The 20,936-nt window shown below is 40.5% G+C and overlaps 1 protein-coding gene across 2 annotated transcripts in view; it reads right to left on the bottom strand.

Moving 5' to 3' along the window:
• Positions 1-20,936, bottom strand: part of ADCY9 (adenylate cyclase 9) — a 179,674-nt gene that overhangs the window by 8,552 nt on the left and 150,186 nt on the right. For both annotated transcript variants that reach the window (XM_054043043.1, XM_054043044.1), the window contains exons 7-8: positions 8,312-8,471; positions 4,712-4,860 (exon numbers count right to left, since the gene is read on the bottom strand). In XM_054043043.1, the coding sequence (XP_053899018.1) occupies positions 4,712-4,860; positions 8,312-8,471 (309 nt within the window). The remainder of the gene's footprint in view (positions 1-4,711; positions 4,861-8,311; positions 8,472-20,936) is intronic.

Below are 20,936 nucleotides of genomic sequence, written 5' to 3'. Positions count from 1 at the left end.
ATGGTGTTTCCTGGATACACTCTAACACACCAAGGGAATCTGTCATGGACACCCTCCCCCCACTCCCCGAAGAGGGTGCAGTGTAAGTTGACTGTGTTGGCCGATACGTGGGTGAGGATGTCGCCCCAGCCTTTTGGAATGGCTAGTAACATGAGCCTTGTGCAATCCATGCACTCAGCTGAGATGTAGGGGGAGCAGGAGAAGTTATAACTCTGTAGTGCTTGGATACAATCTGACCAGCTATTTGCACCTAGAATTTTCTCTAGAAGACTAGAAATAATGAATTAGACATAAAATCCAGTTTCTTACCTTTACATTTTTTTCCTGTGGCAAAATGCCACGGGTATAGACAAATGGGATGTGACCTGACACAATCAATCAGCCAAGAAATGCCAATCAGAATGAAACATTTTCCACCCCAGCTAAGAAACTTTTTGCTTTTTGCAGGCCCACTTTCCAGTGCGATGACATCTAGAGTTATGAGCAAATTAGATTATCCTACCGTGTCCCTAACACTAACTTCTCAGCCAAAGTCAAAGCCCAGGTGGGCCTTAAGCTAGGGGGTCTGTAGGATTGCCACTGTACTACAGAAAAAAGTTAACAGGTAAGAAACTTGATTTTTCTCATGGAGAGATTGCCACTGGCAGAGACAGATGGGTTGCAGCACCCCCAGAAGAAACCAATAGTTGGACTAAAGAAAGAACAAGAGTGAGATGAGGTCGAAGGTGAGAGGAAAAGGAACCAGAAATTAGTAACTGGATTGTTTCCATTAAGACTGTCAGGAAACTAAACACCTGGGTAATGAGGAGGGGTCAAAGGGACAGTACTTGAGGAAGGTGTGTACCAATCCCAGGTAACACCACGGCACAGTTCATCCATGGATATATGCCCTGTTTCTGCTCAGGAATGGGAAACAATTGATCATTCTAATCTAAGGAGAGCACAAGAAGTCTGTCACTGAACAGGTGCACTGCAGAGCCAGATCCATCCAGAGACTGTAAAACTAGAGGATTTTTGTCCGTTATTGGGACCTTGGAACAGGATGACTAGGTAATGGGATTTCTTTCTAGGCTGCACCAGAGTATAAGAAATTCATCTGTGCCTCGTGGTGAAGTCAGAAACTTTGACGAGAGATCTTGTTAATGAGGAAAGCTACAACTCAGGCAAAAAGCTGGGACAGGAGCAAAGAACTATTTTTCCCTCATAAAAAAAAAAATCAGTTAGGGCAAATTACAGGAAAGGGACACTAACATCCCCACACAATGAACTGAGGTAATGGTTTCTTAAAAAACACTTTCCAGGAGAGGATGTGAAAGGGAATGGAATGAAGTTCAACCACCACACCTGGAGTGACAAAAAGTGATAATTAAGCCGCTGAAATCCAAGAAAATGGCATCAGTTGTGATGATATCCAGGGCAGATCCTGAAGGAGTGTTTGATTGATCCATCCACTAGCTACTGGGACTTGAAGAAGTGTTTCCAGATTCTCCCATGCTACCTGGACGGCTTTCAGTAGAAACTGTTGAAAAGTCCTGTAATAAAAATATATGCAAGGAACCATATTTTAGAACATTATCCACATTCCAATCAGTGATTTGCAGAATGAGAGAAAGAGAAGATGACTGCTTAATGCTGTCTTGATGGTTGACTCCAGTTCTGAGTTCTTTCCAAAGGGGGCAGACTTTTCCTCCCATAGCACTGGTGTCCACTTCTGAGCAAAGGAGGGTCTGTTAAGGAGATTTTCTTTTGTTTACTAGACCCAGATTTAAGAACCTCAGCAGAGAGGTGGAGAATGCCTTAGATGCTTCTTGAGGGGACTTGCTTTGATGAGCATGTTGCCTGGCCATCAGCTTCCTGCACTGTGTGGGCCAGGAAGTCTCTGAAAAGGAGGTAAAATATTGGCCTCCAGTGGGAGGTAGAATGGTCTAGAGCGAGAGGCCACTACCGAGTTACACATTAGGACAAGAGAGCCAAAGTTCATGGTAAGAAGTAGGGCTGTCAAGCGATTAAAAAAATTAATCGCCATTTATTGCACTGTTAATAATAGAATACTATTTATTTAAATATTTGTGGATGTTTTCTACATTTTCAAATATATTGATTTCAATTACAATACAGAATACAAAGTGGACAGTGCTCACTTTATATGTATTTTTATTACCAATATTTGCACTGTAAAAAACAAAAGAAATAGTATTTTTCAATTCACCTAATACAAGAACTGTAATGCAATCTCTTTATCATGACAGTTGAACTTACAAATGTAGAATTATGTACAAAAAAAGCCTGAATTCAAAAATAAAACAATGTAAAACTTTAGAGCCTACAAGTCGACTCAGTCCTATTTCTTTTTCAGTCAATCACTCAGACAAACAATTTTGTTTACATTAATGGGAGATAATGCTGCCTACTTCTTGTTTACAATGTCACCTGAAAGTGAGAACAGGCGTTTTCGTGGCACTGTTGTAGTCAGCGTCGCGAGATATTTACATGCCAGATGCGCTAAAGATTCATATGTCCCTTGAGGCTTCAACCACCATTCCAGAGGACATGCGTTCATGCTGATTATGGGTTCTGCTTAGTAACGATCCAAAGCAGTGCGGACCAACACATGTTCATTTTCGTCATCTGAGTCAGATGCCACCAGCAAAAGGTTGATTTTCTTTTTTGGTGGTTTGGGTTCTGTAGTTTCCGCATCAGAGTCTTGCTCTTTTAAGATTTCTGAAAGCATACTCCACACCTTGTCCCTCTCAGATTTTGGAAGGCACTTCAGTTTCTTAAATCTTGGGTCAAGTGCTGTAGCTGTCTTACAAATTTCATATTGGTATCTTCTTTGCGTTTTATCAAATTTGCAGTGAAAGTGTTCTTAAAATGAACATGTGCTGGGTCATCATACGAGACAGCTATAACATGAAATATATGGCAGAATGCAGGTAAAACAGAACAGGAGAGATACAATTCTCCCCCAAGAAGTTCAGTCATAAATTTAATTAACGCATTATTTTTTTAACAATCATCATCAGCATGGAAGCATGTCTTCTGGAATGATGGCCGAAGCATAAAGAGGCATATGAATCTTTAGCGTATCTGGCACGTAAATATCTTGCGACACCAGCTACAACAGTGCCATGCAAATGCCTGTTCTCACTTTCAGGTGACATTGTAATTAAGAAGTTGGCAGCAGTATCTCCTGTAAATGTAAACAAACTTGTTTCTCTTAGTGATTGGCTGAACAAGAAGTAGGACAGAGTGGACTTGTAAGCTCTAAAGTTTTACATTGTTTTGTTTTTGAGTGCAGTTATGTACCAAAAAACCCTTCATTTTAAAGTTGCAGTTTCATTATAAAGAGATTGCACTCCAGTACTTGTATGAGGTGAATTGAAAAATACTATTTTTGTATATCATTTTTACAGTGCAAATATTTGTAACAAAAATAATATAAAGTGAGCACTATATACTTTGTATTTTGTGTTGTAATTGAAATCGATATATTTGAAAATGTAGAAAAAATCCCAAAATATTTAATATAATTCAATTGGTATTCTATTGCTTAACAGTGCGATTAATCATTATTAATTTTTTTGAGTTAATCGTGTGAGTTAACTGTGATTAATTGACAGCCCTAGTAAGAAGCTTTGTAAGCTGCTGAGAATGTACAGTTTTAACAGTGTGGGTGGCTGATGGGAAGGACACTCTCCTAACTAACTGCCTTGCAAGAAACAATCTCCTCATTAGGAGCTGACTGCTCAACATGGGAAATAATCAAAAGCTTGAATTGTATGGGAGACAATATAATCCCATTCTTCAAGTGGTTATACAAGATCCTGGGATTCTGTGATGAGGGAGAAATAGACGGAAGAGGTCATGAAGGGTCCTGCTAAAGATAGGAATCTCCACCACTCCTCAAGGACAAGCTGCAGAGTCAGATACAGGGATCTCTCATCACCCAAAGCCAAAAATAAATCCTTGGACAGAATTCAAGAGGGGATGAGGACAAAAAAAAACCAGAGCATGTCTTGGAAGTTTCTTCCAAGATTAGAGCGTTCTAAACAGGAGGGAGGAGGGAAAAGCTGGCTGATAATGGATCACTTGCAAGGGTGGGGTACTTTCAAAGAGATTAAAGGAAAGGGATTCTAGTATTTGAGACTGATCTTCCTAGAAATCATGCAGCTCTCCTCCCAGATGGATCTGTAAGATGGCAATGATGGAGAAATCCAGGTTTGGCTGATCGCACCTCCCACTGGCTGCAGTTCACTGCTCCAGGTCAGTATGTCCCTCGGCCCGTGCAGCTTCCAGCAGCTCCCATTGGCCTGGAGCAGCGGATGTGGCAGGTAAACAAACTGGCCTGGCCTGCCAGGGGCTTTCCCTACACAAGCGGTGTCCCAAGTTTGGGAAACACTGGGCTAGGGCAAGGAAAAAATAAGCCAAGATGGCCGATCAGCCAGAGACACGAGCGGCTTCTTGAAGCAAGGCAGGAAACAAACTGCAAAACCCATCTACAGGGACCAGAGGAAGGGGCAGAACCATGTGCAAGTATGCTTCATTTAAATTGGCACCTCTCTATCTGACCAACAGAGAACAGGACCCAATCCATCTGTCTGTACCACTCTCCACTGGAATGAACATTTCCTGTTTGGGACTGAACTAGTTAATCCTGAAGCAAAATGCAGCTCACGATACCTTGCCTACAGTGATAACATGCAATACTCACCTGTCTGGACATAAAGAGATGTAGAGCAAGATGAGGAGCACCACTCCTACAATAGTGGCCAATGATGATCTCATCCAGGAGCTCAGCTGGCAGAAGTTACAGTACTGGACAATGGTGATGAGAATCGCACAACACATAAACATGGTATACTGCAATGAACAGAAAGAATGACAAGTTAGCCTTTTCTTTTCCATTAGAGCCCCTACACAAATAGTTACCAATTTAAATAAAGGCATTCAATGATCTGAATGGTGAGAACACAATTTCTACTTAAATAAAAATGATCCATACATTAAATAAATAAGTATATTGTCTTTTCAATTAACTCTGATACCTTTGTATGAATTTCAGCAAACAGCACTACAAGTCTAGAAAAGTTCTTGCTTCCAATAAGCAAGAAAGCTTCTACCACAGATAATGTGTCACAATTTTCATTAGCTGGAGTTCTGAGGTGCAGTTTCACTTTTTTATAATTCCATCTTCAGCTCACCTTTGAAAAGTACTCAGTTCCTCCTATTGAGTTTGAGCATTCATAGATACCATCATATACTCAATTATGCTCCTAAGGCTTCTCATTAAATCACACCTGTGTTTTAAATTGGATATCAAATTATACTTTTGGGTTGAAAACATAACATGTGTTGAGTCCCAGAAACTCTGTCAAATTGGCTGGCCCATATAATATATTTTGCAGGATATTATTATTCCACTAAGTGCTGAATTCAACGTGGATAATTATTCCTTTGAGGAACAGAAGTGGGCAGAAGTTTAACATAATGTTAATTGATGCTCTGTGAAATTGGTATTTGTGCCAAGCTGAAGGGGTAGTTCTCCATTTTTCCTTTCTGTTCCAGGTCTCAAATCCAAGAATCTCAGAAAACCTCCCTTTTCATGTCTTTACTAGATAGGTAAATTGAAGTGCAAAGCACATGCTTTCTGAGACATATCTTAATTTCCCCAGAATGCAATATTGCAATAGGCAAATGCTAAAGTCCAGCTTACGTAATGTACTAAGTAGAACTGTGTTAAGAAAATCAATGAAGATCCAATGTTAAAATAGAGAACTCCACAAAATTGTACTGCAGGTCTTATTCTCCTTAGCATTAACTATGCTGCTCTTTATGATTTCTGGTGGCCATAATCTTTTCCATTGTGAGTGGAGTGGAACACCATTGCTTTGCTTTACAAGTTGAAAATTTGGAATGCTTTATTATGTTTTCTGGGGCACAACAACAGTTGAACAGAATAGCAAGGCCACATTACAATTAGAAAAACAGTTTATCCACAACAGGCAAACTAGTAAAACTTACATAACTTACTTACATTTTTTTAAAACATGACCACAATTTTTCCCTGTTTTAATAACTAAGAAATAGCTAAGCTGAATTTAAAAAAACCTCCACACATAACTTGGTTTAAATTTATTTTTTCCCCCATTTCAGGTCTCGTAAAGTGACAGGGCACTGGTTCTGACTTCAAGTGAAGCCCCATCATGAAGCCAGCCTACAGAGGGTCAGTAAGTGTCGTGTTTTACTACGTAAGCATGGCTTTGGAAAGTTTTTTTTTTAATTATTATTATTATTATTTTACATCCGGGGAGGGTATAGAATGCTATTAATAAAAAAACTTTGCAAAACCATGTCATAGTAAAATATGTCACTTACCTGACCCTCTACAGACTGGTTCCCTTTCCCCAGAGCTCCATGATTGTTGCAACATCACCTAGCACAAGGCCAGCTGGAACATCTCTTGGTGAGTGAATCAACAACCCAATAACTCTGGGGGATCTGAAACAGGAAAAAAAAAGGGTAGTGCATGAACAATTGTGTAATGAATACCATTCTTACTTGCTACTACTTGGGGCATTCAGCACATATGACCTGAAACTGAGAGGGGCTGAGCACCCACAAATTCCATTGTTATAGTTACTGTATTTTAAAAATATGTAGGAGGTGCTCAAGTACTATAGGGAATGGGCCTATGTAAGACAAACAGAAGTCAAAAAGGGTTGAAGGTGCTCAGCACCTTTCAGGTTCAGGTCCTGTGTTGCTTGGTTCTGCCACCCTATATAGGACAGGCTGTTCTCCAGCAGTCAAAAGTGTAATCCCAGGTGTCTTCAGTTCCCCTGCCTGAATTGCAGATTTTGAGTTCCTGAAAAACTCTGTTCAGGTTATTAATTCTGCCAATTCCCCAGGACTATCCACACAAAGTTACCCAGAGTTTCCTACAATTCTTGACAGGGTCTGCCTTCTTACACCATCCTGAAACTCTGCAAGTAGAACCACCCTTTATTTCAGGGTTTCCTTGTCTCAACTTAACTTTGATCATCACCCCCAGACTGTCCACTGCTGGGCAGACCACTTCCACTGCCTGTCTCACCAATCTTCCTATAGTCCTACAAAACTGACTGGGGTGTGACTCAGTTTACCAGTCCCTGCAGTTTCTTCTATATTCCTTTCCAGTCCCCCAACCTTGAGGACTGTTGCCGCCTGTTGCTGCTCCCTGAACACAGCCAGATGCCTCTGCATAATTCAGGAAGAATGGTTGGTACCATCTGATCTTCTAGTCTCTGGAATACCAGTTCCACAGTTCCACTCAGTTCCAGGGGTACTAATCTGCTCTCATACGACTCCAAACACCAAATGTGTGATCTTCCAATCTATACACAGTCTGCTGTGCCTCACTCCCTAACACAGTCTAGAACTGGCACAGTTCTCCACCTTCCCAGGGTTTCAGGCAGGCCATTGTCCCTCAGCGTCTCCCCGATTGTCCCTTAGGCTCATCTCCAGAGCAGACTGTCTGCTTCTCTTTCCTCCAGCCTTCTTAGCCTTCTAACAGGCCCCTGCCCAGAGAGAGGGAATTCATTATATTCTCTTTCCTACCTCTCCTCCTCTCCAACTAACCTTCTATCTCCTCTTTTAAATCCATCCCCTCCCCAGGTGCAAACAGTGAGACTACCAACCCTCTCAGATGCGTTTAACTCTTTTGGTGCTGTTGTGGGTGTCACACCCTGTTACAGGCCCACAGTTCTACAATTGGTTCAATGAGGAAAACATTCACCTTTAAATTAAAGAAAATATAGCTTTAATATGCTGGAAACTTCACCAAATTAAATAGAGAAAAAGAGCTACAGGGCCATTTAGAAGAGGACTAATAGTTTTTGTGTCGCTGAAAATATTCCACCTATTTTGACAGTGTGCAAACACAGCATTGCTGTTGATATGACAGACAGACACAATCCACTGCTAATACCATTACTGCTGCTGAACTTCAGCAATTAGCCATGCAAGTCCTTAGGGATATTCAGCATCTCATTGGATAAGGAGGAATTCCCGCTTAGAAATTATCCTTTAATATAGTGAAAAATTCCTAAGATGTGTTCAAATGTATTTACATTAAATTCTGCCTAAAGGTAATGCTTGTAAAAAAACCTGATTCATTCTACTAGCAATACCATCTTACAGAATCAGTCCTATCCTCTTGAGAGATATAGATCACATGGATGAAGGGAATGGGGAAGGGGAGAAGACAAGGAGAGAGGCAATCTACTCCATTAAATCTAAAAGAAAGTTAGACAGGATACATTGTCCTATAACTTACATGTATGTTGGTTTCAAAGTCAGAGGTGAAATGTGAAAAAACTGCAAGAGCCGGGAGGGAAACTAGGATTGCACCGATGAAATGTCGAGGCAGCCAGCCAGCAATCACCTCCAGCAGGCGCTTAGTACAAATCATCACCTCCTCCAGAAAGAATACCATTCTGGAACAAATGAAAGCACAAACCAAGATTTTTTTCCCTCAGTGCATCACTTAATGTGATTTACCTATAATAATATGGTCACTCCAATTGCTATAGTTAATGCTGCATAACTAATCAGAGCATAATTCCATGCTATCACTTGCTTATAACTTCCTGAAACAATCAGTGTTCAGTAAAAGATGAAAGATGAACCATTTTTTTAAAAAAAGCTTGAAGAAAATCTCTTCTAGCACTTGGAAGATATGAGAGTGTGGGAAAAAAAACATGTTTTTCCCTGTTTACAAAAAAAATTGGGCTGTTTTTTGAAGTAAATGCTTCTGTAACTCAAAAAAGTTGTTTAAAATAACATTAAAAACATTGGAAAAGTGGGAGTGTACATGAACAGTTAACAACTTTGTTAATCAGTTAGCTTCAGACTTAAAGAGTTTGGGTAGATGCTTTTCTACCATTTTAAAGTCTTCTGAACTAGCTCTCCCAATGCCAGACAGCTTGACAGAAGCTGCCCTCTGAAATCAACAGAAGTTCTCCTAAGGTATCAGGCTCAGTATCTTCTTAATATAACAAGGAATGGGAGGAGAGTGTGGGCTCATGACTGACTGGATCAGCAAGACCTCAGTGCACAAAAAGAAGTCATGCTGAGCACTTTGGGAGGCCAGCTGGCAGCTCACATGCTCCTCCAGCAGTCCATTTGTACTTGTTATAGCAAACACCAGCGTAGCTGGCACTGCACAAAACACTCTTTGGGAAGAAACAGTCCTTGCCTCAATTGCTTACAAACTAAAGACCCAATCCTCTCAAGTGCTGAGTGAACCATATGGGAAAGCGGAATGCAGTCTAGGGCAGGGGTTCTCAACCTTTTTCTTTCTGAGGCCCCGCTGCAACATGCTATAAAAACTCCATGGACCATCTGTGCCACAATAACTGGTTTTCTGCATATAAAAGCCAGCGCTGGTGTGAGGGGGTAGCAAGCAGGGCATTTGCCTGGGGTCCCATGCCACAGGGACCCCCACAAAGCTACACTGCTCAGGCTTTGGCTTCAGCCCCAGATGGCAGGGCTCAGGGCCCTGGGCTTCAGCTTTCTGCCCTGGGCCCCAGTGAGTATAATGCTGGCCCTGCTTGGCAGCTCCCCAGAATCCTGTTTGCGGTCCCCCAGGGGGCCCCGGACTCCTGGTTGAGAACCACTGGTCAAGGGAAAAGTGAAATTTATCCCCATGTAGCACGAGACTCCTGTTACTGAAGAATTCAATTGAAAAAGAAAATCCAAGATAGTTACGGGGGTGGGGGAGAAATGTAGCTAACACGGGAGCTAAAGTTGCACAAAACTATAAATTATTTAAGGAAACAAACCTAAAGAAACATAACTTTAAAAAAACACAAATATTATCTAGTCTGGAAAATCACAGTTGATATTCAGTTTAAAATTAAAAAGAAAATGAGAAAGTAACATAATGAAGTTAAGGTCATCCAAACTACCTAACATTTGGACCTGTATCACGTTGCCCACAGAGCAAATGAAAATAAGAAGACAGTCCTTTCCACACAATACACAACTTCACAGGATCAGTGATTCTGAAAACTGAAGTGATCTAACTGGACTACCTCATTCTTGCTGATACACTAATTGTACATTACTAAAGCATTCAAATCAAAGTGTGTCTGTCTTTATATTGCTACATCAAACTACTCCTCCATTCTTTAAGACCATGCTCAGTTACTGGAGATAGAGACAGACTTTTACAGCTTATCACCAAGAGAGATCATATTTGGGACAATGGCTTGGGAAAATGTCCCAAAAGTATATCGGATTTTAACTGTTACAAAGTTTCATGCTGTGAGACTAAGCATAGACTCATAGTTACCATATCTGGGACTATTCATATTTTAGAGCCTGAACAAAAATTAGGTAACCAAATCACTGGGGCAGAGGTTCACATTTAAGTATCACAGAAGTATATATAGAGTATCAAAGCCACATATTCTTGAATTCCTTGACTCTACAGGCAAACGGTACAAATAAAATAGATTTAGGATCCACTGAAACAAGATGAATAGTCCTTTTCAAAACTTTCTTTATAAATATGTTTTCATCCTAAATACCAGATGTGATGGACATGCAGAGTGGGAGGCTGGCAGAGAACAAAGGCAGAGCTAAAGTTCTTTGTGGGACTCTAACACTGTGTTTACATACTTTCTAAGGAGGTTTTGTTTGTTTGTCAGTTGTAACTTGAATTTTGAATTTCTGGAGTAAACTTTTGTGGTTCTTGTGAGAAAACTACAATAGCCTTTTAAGGTGTTGAGGTTTTCTTTTTTTTTTACTTCAGCTTAATAAAGCTTTTGTTCATCTGGGAATGCATACAGAACTACAGAGAGAGTGAGTTATGGGTAGCAAAAGGATGAGGAGGGAGACATTTGTAATATTCCAATGCCTCACAGGAGGGAGCTAATAGGCTTTTTAAACTCCAGTGGAAATTGGATTTTCCAGTTTAGATTAACAGTTTTTTATCTAAGAAAAAAATAACCACAAAATCTTACTTTATATAAAGTAAAGAAAAATACTTTCCAACAGAGACTGACAATAGAAAAAATTTCCAAGGCAAAATAAAACAAAATACTCAAGTTATATATAGCATTAGCTCAGCTTTGCTCCCCTAGAGTTAATGGTAAACTTCCAATGATTTCAATGGAAGCAGGTTTAGGCTAATGCTGAGTACTTTTGAAAATCCCACCCTAAACTGACCTCTCTGAAAGTGAAATTCACTTCCCTATATAAAGTATGAATATTAAATGTTTATGTGGGTGGAATATGGAGAGGTGGGAGCAATGATATTTATCCCCCAACATGGGTTGCCTAGACCCATCCCAGCTGTTTCTCCGGCCAATGTGTTACAATACAACATAAGAACGGACACACTGGGTCAGGCCAATGGTCCATCTAGCCCTGTATCCTGTCTTCTGACAGTGACCAGTGCCAGATGCTTCATGGGGAATGAACAGACCAGGGTAATTATTGAGTGATCCATCCCCTTTCATCCACTCTGAGCTTTTGTCACTTAGAGCTTAGGACAACCAGAGCAAAGGGTTGTGTCCCCAATCCTCTTGGCTAATAGCCATTGATGCATCTCTCCTCCATGAACTTATTTAATTCTTTTTTGAACTTCGTTATACTTTTGACCTGCACAACAACCCCTGGCAACGAGTTCCACAGGTTGACTGTGCATTGTGTGAAAAAGTACTTCCTTTGTTTGTTTTAAATCTGCTGCCTATTGATTTAATTGGGTGACCCCTGCTTATTGTGTTATGTGAAGGGGTAAATAACACTTCCTTATGCACTTTTTTCACACCATTCAAGATTTTACAGAGCTCCATCATTAGTGCCCTACCAAATTCACGGCCAAACGCATCAAAGACTGTGAAATCTGGTCTCCCCCCATGAAATCTGGTCTTTTGTGTGCTTTTATTCTATACTATATAGACTTCACAGGGGAGACCAGTGTTTCTCAAATTGGGGGTCCTGGCCCAAAAGGTAGCAGTAGGGGGGTCCACAAGGTTATTTTCAGAGTGGTAGCCATGTTCGTCTGTATCAGCAAAAAGAACGAGGAGTACTTGTGGCACCTTAGAGACTAACAAATTTATTTGAGCATAAGCCTTCGTGGACTAAAACCCACTTCATCAGATGAGGGATAGCTCAGTGGTTTGAGCATTGGCCTGCTAAACCCAGGGTTGTGAGTTCAATCCTTGAGGGGGCCACTTAGGAATCTGGGGCAAAATCAGTACTTGGTCCTGCTAGTGAAGGCAGGGGGCTGGATTCAATGACCTTTCAAGGTCCCTTCCAGTTCTAGGAGATAAATTATAATAAATTAATGGAGATATCCTAAGATACAGTAGGAAAATATATATACACAGAGAACATGAAAAAAATGGGTGTTGCCATACCAACTGTAACAAGGGTAATTAATTAAGGTGAGCTATTATCAGCAGAAGAAAAAAAGCCCAAACTTTTGTAGTGATAATCAGGATGGCCCATTTCCAACCATTGACAAGAAGATGTGAACAACAGTAGGGGGAAAAATTAGCATGGGAAAACAGTTTTACTTTGTGTATTTGTGTATTTTCAGCAGTTGCGGTACTCTCACCCTTACTTCTGCGCTGCCTCCAGAGCTGGGTGGCTGGAGACAATATCGTACCAGGCCACCCTTACTGTTGCCTTCAAAGCGGGGTGGCCAGAGAGTGGTGGCTGCAGACTTAGGGCCCAGCTCTCCCTTCAGAGATGGGCTCCCGGCCAGCATCTGCTGTTCTCCAGCTGCCCAGCTCTGAAGTCACCATCAGCAACAGCACAGAAGTAAGGGTAGCAGTACCACAAGCCCCCCTACAATAACCTTGCGACCCCCCACAGATCCTTTTTGGGTCAGGACTCCTACAATTACAATACTGTGAAATTTCAGATTTAAATAGCTGAAACGATGAAATTCACAATTTAAAAAATCCTATGACCATGAAATTGACCAAAATGGACCATGAATTTGGTAGGACCCTATCTATAATATCACCTCCTCAGTCGTGTCTTTTAAAAATCTCTCCTCATGTGGAAGCTGTTCAATACCCTAATAATTTTTGTTGCTCTTCTCTGTACTTTTCCCAATTTTAAAGTGTCTTTTTTGAGATGGGGTGACTGGAACTGCATGCAGTATTCCAGGTGTGGGTATACTATGGATATATATAGTGGAATTATGATATATTCTGTCTTCTTATCTATCCCTTTCCTAATGGTTCCTAACAATCGGTTAGCTTTTTTTCCACCATTGCTGCACACTGAGCAGATATTTTCAGAGAACTATCCAGTGACTCCTAGATCTCTTTCTTGAGTGGTAACAGCTAATTTACACCCCATCATTTTACATATCTAATTGGGAATATGTTTTCCAATGTGCATTACTTTGCATTTATCAACATTGAATTTCATAAGTCATTTTGTTGCCCAGTCACCCAGTTTTGTGCAATCCCCTTATAATTCTCCACAGTCTGCTTTTATTATCTTGAATAATTTTTTATCATCTGCAAACTTTGCCACCTCACTGTTTACCCCTTTTTCCAGATCATTTATGACTATGCTGAACAGCATTGGTCCCAATACAGATCCCTGGGGGACACAGCTATTTAACTTTCTCTGTTCTAAAAATTGACCATTTATTCCTACCCTTTGTCTTTTGTCCTTTAACCAGTTACTGATCCATGAGAGGACCATCCTCCTTATCCCATGACTGCTTACTTTGCTTAAGAGCCTTTGGTGATGGACCTAGTCAGAGGCTTTCTGAAATCCAAGTACACTATATCCACTGGATCACCCTTGTCCATGTTTGTTGACCCCCTCAAAGAATTCTAATAGATTGGTGAGGCATGATTTCCCTTTATAAAAGCCATGTTGACTCTTCCCAAATAAATAACGTGTTCATTTAGGTGTCTTGTGATTCATCCAATTTGTTTTGTACTTAGGTTAGGTTTACTAATTGCCGTTACATTAGCTATCCTCCCTCCTACCAGCTATCCTACCTGGTACAGAAGCTAATTTAAGTGATAGGTTACATATCACAGTTAATAGTTCATATTTCATATTTGAGTTCCTTCAGAACTCTTGGACGAATATCATCTGGTCCTGGTGACTTCCTATTGTTTAATCTATCAATTTGTTACAAAACCTCCTCTATTGACACCTCAATCTGGGACAGTTCCTCAGATTTGTCATCTAAAAAGAATAGTTCAGGTGTGGGAATCTCCCTCACATCCTTTGCAGTGAAGATGGATGCAAAGAATTCATTTAGCTTCTCCGCCATGGCCTTTTCTTCCTTGAGTGCTCTTGCAGCACCTCGATCATCTAGTGATCCCACTGATTGTTTGGCAGATTTCCTGCTTCTAATATACTTAAAAAAAATTTGATGTTAGTTTTTGTGTCTTTTGCTAGTTACTCTTCTAATTCTCTTTTGGCTTGCCTAATTACACTTTTACATTTGACTTGCCAGAGTTTCTGCTACTTTCTATTTTCCTCAGGAGGATTTGATTTCCAATTTTTAAAGGATGCCTTTTTGTCTCTAATCACTTCTTTTACTCTGTGTACCCATGGTGATATTTTTTTGATCCTCTAAATTGTTTTTTTTTTTTTAATTTGGGGAATATTCAGTTTGAACCTCTATTATGGTGTTTTTAAATAGTTTTAATACAGCTTGCAGATATTTCACTCTAGTGACTGTACCTTTAAATTCTGTTTAACTAGCTTCCTTATTTTTGTGTAGTTCCCCTTTCTGAAGTTAAATGCTACTGTGCATTCTTTGGTATTTTCCCTCCCATAAGGATGTTACAATTAATTACATTATGGTCACTATTACTGAGCGGTTCAGCTATATTCACCTCTTAGACAAGACTCTATGCTCCATTTAGCACTAAATCAAGAATTGCCTCTCATCCCTCATGGGTTCCACGACTAGCTGCTCCAAGAAGCATTCATTAATGGTGTCTAGAAACTTTATCTCAGCATCCTGTCCTGAGGTGACATGTACCCAGTCAATATGGGGATAATTGAAACCCCCCATTATTATTGAGTTTTCTATTCTCTAATCTTTCTCTCTCTCTAATCATTTTACAATCAACCTCCTGGTCAGGTAGTTGGTAGTATAGTCCTACTATTATATTCTTATTATTCAAGCATGGAATTTCTATCCAGAGAGATTCTATAGTACATTTTGATTCATTTCAGATTTTAACTATATTTGACTCTATGCTTTCTTCCACATATAATGCCACTCCCCCACCAGCATGACCTACTCTGTCATTCCTATATATTTTGTACTCTGGTATTACCGTGTCCCATTGATTATCATCGTTCCACCAAGTTATTGTGATGCCTATAATACCAAGCACGCAAGTTCTCCCATCTTAGTATTCAGACTTCTAGCATTTGTTTACAAGAACTTATCAAATTTGTCACTTTTTTGTTGTCTGCCAGTTGCATGGGACAGTAGGGCGACTGGATGTCTATAAATGCAGATCTGCAACTCCTTTCCAGCCTATCTCCAAAGTGACCTTCCATCCTATCATCACACAGGCTGGCACGAAGGCCAGTTCTGTGGCATGCAGTGTATGCAAAAACACCTCTGTTTAGCAGGTCAGCCAGTTGATCCTGCCCCCACCAAAAAAACAAAAAGCAAACAAAAAAAGCAAACAAAAACCCCCAATCCCAACCTACATACATACCCCATGCAGGGTTTAGGTGATGCAGAGGGCCTTGTGCTGGACATCCACACTACAGTCAAATTTTCCCCTAACTAGTCTTCTGGCAAGCATTATGATAAATCTATCGGCAAATCTGATCAGCTGATCCCATGATGATCCTTTATTTAAGCAAAGTATTTGAACAAGCTACCATGACTTCCAGAACAATGAACAATGCAAAATTCTACATTTGACAATAATATTTACATCTTCACACTGATCCTTTGGCATAGGATTTATCGCAATTGTACTATTCCACATTTTGGTATCAAAGCTAATTTTATTCAACCCTATTGTTCACAGTCCAGTAGCTGCCAAGAAATTGTGCTGTGCTAGATGCAGCACCTCCCTTCAAGCAGTAAAAGGAAGCACTGCATTGAATCCAGACTTCAGTGGGAGATGCAGTAAATTAATGGCTGTGGGGGCAGTATCAAAAAAAGGTATTAGGAGTAAGCAGAGCTCCTGGGAAAGGGAAAAGGGGGTGATCAACAAAGCAAGCTACATTGTGGAGGTTAGAAAATGTAGGAATAAAGTGAGAATTGCTTAAAGTCCAGCTGAATTCATTCTTGACAAAGAAATTAAAATAAATAATAAAGAGGTTTTTTAGTTATATAAATAAAAAGAGAATAAGGAAGTATGAGGGTTGGGCCACTATACAGCATGGATGGGAAGGAGATTAAAGGTAATCTAGCTATGGCCCAAAAACTAGATTAATAGTTTGCCTCCGTTTTCAGTCATCATGATAATAAAGAACCCGTGCATGAAGGCAGTATGGCTGATGGAAATGAGTGTCTAGAAATGGAAAATATCACCTCTGAAGTGGAAGAAAAACTTAAGTCCTTAATGTGCTCTAATCAGGGGGACTGGGTAACTTCCACCCCAGCATACTGAAAGAACTGGCACATAAGATTGCTAATCCAGTTGCAAGGATTTTTATCTATTCAGAAGTAGTACCATATGGCTGGACAATAGAGAACAACATACTTACATTTTAAAAAGTAGGGAAAAAGTGATCCAGGCAATTACAGACTTGTTAATTTGACCTCAGTTGTATGCAAGATTTTATAACAAATTGTGAAAGAAAGAATAATTAAATTAATAGAGAAGATTACCAAAGGTAGATCATGCCAGTCTAACCTGATTTCCTTCTTTGAGAAAATAACAGATATTTTAGATACGGGAAATACAGCAGGACTTCAGTAGAGCATTTGACACTGTGCCAAGAATGATGAATTTCAACTGGAACAGGTGCAGAGAAGAACTACAAGCATGATCAGGGGAACGGAGGGCCTATTTTATGGGAGGGGACTGGAAGAGCTTGGCTTGTTTACCCTATTAAAAAAAAAAAGGCACGGAGGGGATATGATTACTCTCTGTAAATAAATTAGAGGGATAAATACCAGGAAGGGTAAATAGCTATTTAAGCTTAAAGACACTTTACTAAAAGAACAAATGGATACAAACTGGCCATGAACAAATTCAGGTTGGAAACTAGGTTTCCTACCACCAGAGGAGCCAGGTTCAGGAACAGCCTCCCAATAGGAGTTGTGATTGTATGGCAGGGTTGATTGTGATGGTAGGGGCAGGGCTCAGCAGTCCTGAGGCTCACTTCTGGTGTATGTCCTGTATTCCTAAACTTCATAATTCAGGGTTTTCAACTTGCCACTGGTAGGGGTCAACAAGGGATTCCCACCTACCTCATGTATCCTGGGAGGTGTTTTTTTTTTTTTTTTTCTCTCCTCTGAAGGATCAGGAGATGGCCACAGCTAGAGATGGGACATTGGGAGGTAGGGTATGGGGGGTGGGCCAAGGATCTGAGGCGGCACCAAGAATTCTCTTTCTCAGGTGCTTAGCTGCCTGGTTCTTGCACATATGCTTAGGGTCTAACTGATCACTACATGTTGGGCTGGGAAGGAATTTTCCCTCAGGTCAGACTAGCAGTAACCTGAGGTTTTTTTGTTTTTGTGCCTACTTCTGTGGTGTGCGGATGCCGGGATTATCTGAGTCTAATCTCAATCATTTCCCTGCTGTTGCAGGGGCCTTGGGAACTGGTGCACCTCAGCCCCTCCTATTCTCAGCCAGTGGCACATAATATTCCAGTCTCCTGTGGGCTGTAATTCTTTAGTCTCATTTCGGTTGTTGAGTACCTGTGTGGACTTAAATTCTATGACTCCTGCTTTTGGCCTTGACCCTCTAAATTGAACTTGGACCACATCCCCTGCAACCCAGGGCCTGGATTTCACCCACACCCCATAGCTGGGATCCTGACCAAAGTACATCAAGGATGTATGTAAATAAGGCAGAGATAATGCATAATTACTTTTTGCATCTGGGTACTGCACAAGTCATAATGCAAATAGAGCTGGCTCACTCATCTCTAGCTCCAGAGAAAATGTTTTGCTTATAGCCAATTCAAATAAGTAGAATTAAAAAAAAAATATTTATAGGCTATATTATCTTGACACAATTAAGTGCATGATCAATACATCTTGCTTTATTACTGAGGTAAGATGAAGGAGGTGATTCTGGCAGCAGACGGCCAAAACACAGCACTTTGTAGAGCCAACCAACAGACATTTTTCTGCTTCTTTCTGCTAACGTTGCATGTGTTGCCACTTTTTAACATTAAAATATGTATATAGCTTAAAAGCTTCACCCCCACAAAAACCCAAACCGAACAAAACAGAAACTCTCTCTCCTCACAAGCCTGATTTTCATGCACTCCCAATTTACACTGACTTAAATGGGGGTTGAGGTGCTCCATAGCTCATTGCCTCTGGAAACTCCAGTTAATAAGGATGTCACAGATATAGCATTCTCTTCAGGAATCTCATTCATACTGATCTTTAATTCAGAACAAGAATAGGTTGCCAAAAATATCTAGATAATGAAAGCTCCCATATTTACACCTAGGCATAATGGGCTGAATTCTATGAACAGTATTCTTGTTCAAATATTTCCACAACCCCTAAGGAAAGTGACTACAACTTCACTTGTATGCAAGCATTGTGCTGAAGTGAAACTTCATGCTTACAAAGCTGTAGCTGCCCCATGCCCATTTTCTAAGACGCATTACATTTTATAAAATAAAATACCAGACTCCAAGTTTCATTACACTACACAGGGAGGCTAAAGCAGCCAGATTTCAAAGAGAGGGGAGGACACTCTTTGTGTTACATTTAGGCAGCTGAAGATGACACTTCCTGTCCGCTTATAAGTAGAGGTTTCATACCAAGAAAAATCTATTTATGTATTTATTTAATTATTATAGCACCAATTTTCATGGTAATTGCATGTTTCACTTACAGAGATTCAAACAAGTTATTATTGGACGGGACTATAATAAATGCCTAACTTAAAAAAGGTTACTCGTTTTAGGGGTTTCCTTTCCCTTTCACATGATGCTCCCTTGGCATGACCATTCCAGTAAGTCTTGAAAGTATTATAATACAATCGCATTTGCTCCAACCCCTCAAACAGAGACAAACATCTACAAGATCTCCATCAAGCTTTCTTACAACTATAATACCCACCAACTGAAGTGAAGAAACAGATTGACAGAGTCAGAAGAGTACCCAGAAGTCACCCACTACAGGACAGGCCCAACAAAGAAAGTAACAGAACACCACTAGCCGTCACCTTCAGCCCCCAACTAAAACCTTTCCAGCGTATCATCAGGATTGACAACCTATCCTGAAGGACGATCCATCACTCTCATAGATCTTGGGAGACAGGCCAGTCCTTGCTTACAGACAGCCCCCAAACTTGAAGCAAATACTCACCAGCAACCACACACCACACAACAAAAACACGGACCCAGGAACCTATCCTTGCACCAAAGCCCGTTGCCAACTCTGTCCACATATCTATTCAGGGGACACCATCATAGGACCTAATCACATCCGCCATGCTATCAGAGGCTTGTTCACCTGCACATCCACCAATGTGATATACAGGGGTCTGTTTTGGGACCGGCTCTGTTCAATATCTTCATCAACGACTTAGATATTAGCATAGAAAGTACGCTTATTAAGTTTGCGGATGATACCAAACTGGGAGGGGTTGCAACTACTTTGGAGGACAGGGTCATAATTCAAAATGATCTGGACAAATTGGAGAAATGGTCTGAGTTAAACAGGATGAAGTTTAACAAAGACAAATGCAAAGTGCTCCACTTAGGAAGGAAAAATCAATTTCACACATACAGAATGGGAAAAGACTGTCTAGGTAGGAGTACGGCAGAAAGGGATCTAGGGGTTATAGTGGACCACAAGCTAAATATGAGTCAACAGTGTGATGCTGTTGCAAAAAAAGCAAACATGATTCTGGGATGTATTAACAGGTGTGTTGTGAGCAAGACACGAGAAGTCATTCTTCCGCTCTACTCTGCTCTGGTTAGGCCTCGGCTGGAGTATTGTGTCCAGTTCTGGGCACTGCATTTTAAAAAAGATGGGGAGAAATTGGAAAGGGTCCAAAGAAGAGCAACAAGAATGATTAAAGGTCTTGAGAACATGACCTATGAAGGAAGGCTGAAAGAATTGGGTTTGTTTAGTTTGGAAAAGAGAAGACTGAGAGGGGACATGATAGCAGTTTTCAGGTATCTAAAAGGGTGTCATAAGGAGGAGGGAGAGAACTTGTTCACCTTAGCCTCTAAGGATAGAACCAGAAACAATGGGTTTAAACTGCAGCAAGGGAGGTCTAGGTTGGACATTAGGAAAAAGTTCCTAACTGTCAGGGTGGTTAAACACTGGAACAAATTGCCTAGGGAGGTTGTGGAATCTCCGTCTCTGGAGATATTTAAGAATAGGTTAGATAAATGTCTATCAGGGATGGTCTAGACAGTATTTGGTCCTGCCATGCGAGCAGGGGACTGGACTCGATGACCTCTCGAGGTCCCTTCCAGTCCTATAATCTATGAATCTATGAATCTATGAATGCCATCATGTGCCAGCAATGCCCCTCTGCCATGTACATTGGCCAAACCGGACAGTCTCTACGCAAATCAGATGTCAAGAATTATAACATTCAAAAATTAGTTGGAGAACACTTCAATCTCCCTGGTCACTCGATTACAGACCTAAAAGTCGCAATATTACAACAAAAAAACGTCAAAAACAGACTCCAACGAGAGACTGCTGAATTGGAATTAATTTGCAAATTGGACACCGTTAAATTAGGCTTGAATAAAGAGTGGGAGTGGATGGG

This window comes from Malaclemys terrapin, chromosome 10 (assembly GCF_027887155.1).
Source record: "Malaclemys terrapin pileata isolate rMalTer1 chromosome 10, rMalTer1.hap1, whole genome shotgun sequence".
Taxonomy (NCBI): domain Eukaryota; kingdom Metazoa; phylum Chordata; order Testudines; family Emydidae; genus Malaclemys; species Malaclemys terrapin.
This window is presented reverse-complemented; position numbering and strand designations above follow the sequence as displayed.